This window comes from Gossypium arboreum, chromosome 12 (genome assembly GCF_025698485.1).
Source record: "Gossypium arboreum isolate Shixiya-1 chromosome 12, ASM2569848v2, whole genome shotgun sequence".
Lineage (NCBI taxonomy): Eukaryota > Viridiplantae > Streptophyta > Magnoliopsida > Malvales > Malvaceae > Gossypium > Gossypium arboreum.
This window is the reverse complement of record NC_069081.1, coordinates 13,444,388-13,450,165: the sequence shown is the minus strand read 5'-3', so window position 1 is coordinate 13,450,165 and position 5,778 is coordinate 13,444,388. Positions and strand designations below refer to the sequence as shown.

Here is a 5,778-nt window from a genome sequence, read left to right as displayed (position 1 = left end):
GGGATATAAAATTTGTCTCCATATGCTTTCCCTTCTTTTTAATGGATGCTTGATAAAGTTGCACTAAATACTCAGATGTACGATAGGTACGTGACCAATGCCCCTTCATACCACATCGGTAGCATATGTTTTCAACAATCTTTGAAGGATTATTTTGACCACTTCTTTCTTGTCTTTGATTGTTATTATTTTTCTGGTGGTTAGAAGTATTAGTGTTATGACCACCATGATAACGATTACTAATACATCCTCGACCACGTCCTCCACTACGTCCACGACCACAGCCACGACCTCTATATTTTCTATTTTCATAATTATTGTGTACTGCTACATTCACTTCAGGGAATGATGGATAACCAGTGGGACGAATTCCATGATTTTTCATCAATAGCTCATTATTTTGTTCAGCCACCAAAAGGCATGAAATCAATTCAGAATACCTTTTAAAACCTTTTTTACAGTATTGCTGCTATAGGAGCACATTAGTAGCATGAAAGGTTGAAAATGTTTTCTCTAACAAGTCCTCATCAGTTATGTTTTCTCCACGTAATTTTAGTTGAGAACTAATTTTGAAAAGTTCTGAATTGTATTCACTTACAGTCTTAAAATCTTGCAACCGTAAGTGCATCCAATCATAACGAGCTTTAGAGAGTATCACCATTTTCTGATGGTTAAATCGTTCTTTTAAATTTTTCCACAACTCAAGAGGGTCTTTTACAGTGAGATATTTCACTTTTAATCCTTTGGGTAGATGATGACGGATGAAAATCATTTCTTTTGCCTTGTCTTGATTAGATGCTTCTTCATATGCTAATATAGTATTTCCTATACCTTTAGCATCTAGGTGAATTTCAGCATCTAACACCCATGATAAATAATTCTTGCTTGAGATGTCTAAAGCCGCAAATTCAAGTTTGGCAAGATTTGACATTATAATCACTTAAATCAAAATAAAAAATATTAGTAAAATAATAAGCATTCTCAATTGTAAAATAAAGTTACATGTATACCAAATTTGCTAAATAATAATATGTATGTCAAATATTGGCATAGAGAGGAGTAGTCATAATAATAACTTAACACAAATTAAATTAATTGAAATTTATTTTAATAAAAATGTATATATAATTATCGTTATTAGATTTTAGTTGTAAAAATAAATGTGAAAATGTTACCCAAAGCAAATATTTTATCTAAAAATAAAATAAAAGAATTATGAAAATACGTTATATCGTATATAGTTTAACGGGAGTTATACAAGCAAATTATATAAAGTCAAAATGACGTGAACTTCACTATGAACTCGTAGAAGCTCGTGTTGATAACGTATTATAAAATAATCAAATAAAAAATACTTAAAGTAACAGATAATTTTCTCTTTATCTCTTTTTCATTTACGAATGAGTACTATTTATAAGTAAATTGAAATTCAATGCAATAAATAAATGTAGCTTATTTAAGTGCTTCATTAACACATTAAACAACTTGCATAATGAATGAGTTACCTTATAAATAAAGGGGTTAGAATATGGACATTCACATTTATTTGTAACACTTTTTAATATATTAAATTTAACTCAAAATTCTTTGAATTCGTCTTTCAACTTACCATATACAATAGGAAAACAAGAAATATATATATTTGTTTTTGGTGAATTCTAAAAGGAGAGTAAAACTCTAACAATAATATGAATAGCGCGACTCAAATTTAAGTCACATTTGGAGTTACGAACACTTTAACTATTATGCCAACTTAAAAAAATTATATTTTATGAAAACATTAAAAATAAAAGGAGAAACTAAGAAATAAAGAAAACACATGATAAAAATCAAAGTGAAAACAAAAATCATAAAAGTGGATATGTCTGAGAATCTTGATCAAAGCCCATTCTTAGGCACTGAAATAGAGGAGATGATAATGAATCAAGAGCTAGCTTTGTATGATTATCATCATCATTGATCAGCAAATCCCAACCGCTGAAATCATCAGTATCCCACAAGCTCAAATTGTTGCTATCGGTCTTGTTGGTGTTGTTATCTGAAGGCCATTCAAAATCTGCAGGGAAGTAGTGAAATTGTTGTAGGAAGTTGGGAGAATGAGTAGTAGAAGAAGATGATGATGAAGAAGAAGAAGAAGAAGAAGATGTTGAGGGTGCAGCAGGGCCAGGGATCAAGATTTCATGGGGTTCAATCAATGGAACTTCATCGGTACAAAAACCATCAATGTTTTCATTGTTCGTCGTCATATCCATTGGGTCAAATGATGAGCTTGTCATTCTCGTATCTTCCTCTTTTGCTTTAGTTATAGTGGACTGTGAGGATGTTTCAGGCTGTATGGATTTGTCAACTTTTGGAACTTGCTTCTTTTGCTCTTTTGGCTGCTCTTCAGCAGTTGATAGTGGCTTGTGGGTGAGAGGATCAATGCCCATTTTCCTCAGCTTTTTCTTGATGTGAGTGTTCCAATGGTTCTTGATCTCATTATCAGTTCTTCCAGGGAGATGAGAGGCAATCTTAGACCATCTGAAAATGTCAAAAATCAATTTCTTTAAGGAAAAAAGAAAAGCAGCAAGCGTGATAATATAAAGTAAAATAATGAGTTGAAATTTGAGACCACTACAAAGAAGGATGACTTTTTTGCAACCACAAGAGAGGTCCATGTAAAAGAGGTTTGGATAATTATAAATCAAATATATTTAATAAAATTCAAAGTGCAATTTCTAAAGCATGTGAGATTTGGATGGAAATGATTGTGAAAGATGGAGTTGTTTTCAAGGAAAATCATAACCACATAATAATAATAACCATAATGTCTTTGGTAGAAAAATAAATGAAGATGGGGTAATTAACCTATTTCCAAGTTGAGCATGAAGATCAATCACCATTTGCTCTTCATATTCAGATAAAAGTCCTCTTTTCAGGTCTGGTCTTAAATAATTTGTCCATCTCAACCTGCAACTCTTTCCACACCTTAACAATCCTGCAATCACACATCAAACATCTTCATTTTTGCTTTTTAAAACATTGCATAAATTTCTGAAAACAGGAATGGGAGAGAGACCTGCAAGCTTAGGAACAGCTCTCCAACAGCATTGGCCATTGGTGAGGATGAAGCTGATTAGCTTCTTATCTTCCTCAGCAGTCCATGGCCCTTTCTTCAACCCAACTTTCTCACAACATGGTTGTCTTCCCATCTTTATATGTATATTAAAAACAAGTGTTTTATCAAACAATGGGTTTCTCAAAAATATCAAAACTCTATCCAGAAAATGAAATGAAATAATTAGAACAAAGCAGATGATCCAAGAGATAAAACAAGAGCAAGAAACTGGAACTCTCTTCGATGTTTGATGCACTGATAATAACAAAGCACATACACAAGCTCCCACCTTCATATATATATAACTGAATTCCCCCCACTTCCCCTGTGTGGGTTTATACACGTGTATATCAATGAAACGACGCGTAACACACGTGCGATGTTACTTTCAGAATCTTTTTTTTTTTTTTCTTATTCTTTTTCCACCTTCAGTTTCAAGATATAGACTGGAATTAACAACATCAAAGTAAAAGTAAAAGTAAAATATTTATTTTTGGAAAAACCCAACAATATCTAACCTAGGGATGGACAGATGGATATCTGGTAAGAAAGATTATAGACGAGTTTCTTCTTTTATTATTATTATTTTAACTTTTGCTTGTAGACTAATTTATATATTAACAAAGATTTGTTTAATTTTGTGTGATGGTTCCATAGTCTAATTTCTACGGTTGATCTCCTTCCTAGAGGAGAACCCAAAACAATCACAACTTTACCATACAAGGATCGTCACACAATCAGAAATTTAGATTCTGACGCTTAAAAAAGGTAAAATAATATGTGAAAGTAGTAAAAAATTTAAGTTGATAGTTATATTTCAATTATAAAGGGGAAGTAGCTTCACTGAACATGCAGGCTCGGAAAAATGGTATAGAGATTTCATGCCTGGCTTTAAGGTTTTTATATGCTATTTTCTACCTGTTTAGATTCTTAATAAATTTGATAAGAAAAGGCGTCTGCTAATTTAAGCTATCGTCGGTTACTTGTTGCATTACAACTGGCTGCGACCTTCATATCCAGCAGTCTAAATTTGGTATGATATAGGGAGCATTAATCGGATAATTCTACTGTGTTGGGTACTTGTAAGATTAGAATGGTTTCTTGGAATTTTGACTACTCATTTCTCCGGCATTTTGCAGTGGAATTGTTGTTGGGATACCATCTCTATAATAATATTTCAATGTCAATTCTGATTAGAATTTTTTTTTAATTAATAAATATTATTATAGATAATTATTCTATCCACTATTCTCTTGTAAAAGTGAATGGTTAGGATGAAGAATAAAGTTTTGTTGTTTGAATTGAGGGATTAAGGTAAGTGAAAAGTGCAGTCCCCAACCCTTTCTGTTCTTAGACTTCACTAAATTATAGTACACTGATTCATGGGCATTAGCATTGAATTTACTCCTTTCTTCCTCTTTTACAAGTCCGCACATGCTACAACTTTGTTTTCAGGTTGGACATAATTCTATCTCTCCATGCCAGCCAACTAAAAATCTTTATTTTCAGCTGAACAACTAACTTCCAAATTGCCTCAACCATTGGGTGATTACCATCATTGTTGATCCCTACGAAAGCAAATTTCGTAGTAAAAATTTAATGTCACAAGTCAATTAAATATTAACTCGAATAGAGGCATTACGAAAATCATTTAGATATAGTGAGATTTGAACCCCCAATATTTATATCAATAAAACATTTAATTTTATCACTGAATTAATGCTTTATTTTAAAATGATATTTACATTTTCTTATTATTATGCATATTTTGTTACCTCCATCAATTATATATATTGATATTGTTGTTGATTAAGTTGATGTCACAACTCAACTCGATATATTGTTGTTGATTAAGTTGATATCACAACTCAACTTGATACTAACTCAATATTGATAACAACACAATGATAAAAATTGTAATATATTTAGTATTCTTAATATGATATATTTACGTGTTTAAATTTTAATTTAAGCTATTTTATTTAATTTTAATATCATAAATATTTCATATGTTATAATTAATCAATTTTAAATCATATATTTTATCATTTATTAAATCTTATTTTAAAAAATTTGTATTTAAAATAAGTAGTTTTCACATGCATACAACTATATATATATGCTAACCGTTGGCATGAAGCTTCCGGAAGTGTAGGTTTATTATGTGAACTGAATAAAAAGAGATACGTCAACTTCTATAGGGTTGACTTGAAGCTATCAGCTGCGACGACTTAATATAAAAATACACATATTTGCTTCTTGTGTTTCATTTTAAATTTTTAAAAAAAGTATGAAAAACAATAATAATATCATATTGGCATATATAAAATTTTCAGAAAAATTTAAATCTTGATTGTCTGTCACTTTCAAAAAATTATTTTATGTGGGGTTTTAATTTGTTTTAGTTAATTTTCATGGACATAGATTGTGATATTCATTAAATGATAGATACTTTTTGTAATCTTTTAAATAGAAAATATGTTTATAAGAAGACCTTAAAAGTGTTGTTAGTCAATTTTTTATTAGCTTTATTGATTTTATAAACTAAGCTGGTATTAACAATTAATTTTGATAGATATTTAAATAAAAATTAATTATACTACATTTATAATATGAGGTAAAAATTTATGTTTATTATAGTTTATATAAAAATTAATGAAGCTTTGGTTGAGATGGTATGA

General features: G+C 30.3%; 1 protein-coding gene across 1 annotated transcript; it reads right to left on the bottom strand.

Moving 5' to 3' along the window:
- Positions 1-1,555: 1,555 nt before the first annotated feature.
- Positions 1,556-3,367, bottom strand: LOC108478713 (transcription factor MYB20-like). Its single transcript, XM_017781188.2, has 3 exons — positions 3,059-3,367; positions 2,848-2,977; positions 1,556-2,520 (listed from the first exon to the last, which is right to left on the bottom strand). Exons 1-3 carry the CDS (start codon positions 3,189-3,191, stop codon positions 1,848-1,850), a joined length of 936 nt encoding a protein of 311 aa, XP_017636677.1. The 5' UTR covers positions 3,192-3,367; the 3' UTR covers positions 1,556-1,847.
- Between the last annotated feature and the right edge of the window lie 2,411 nt (positions 3,368-5,778).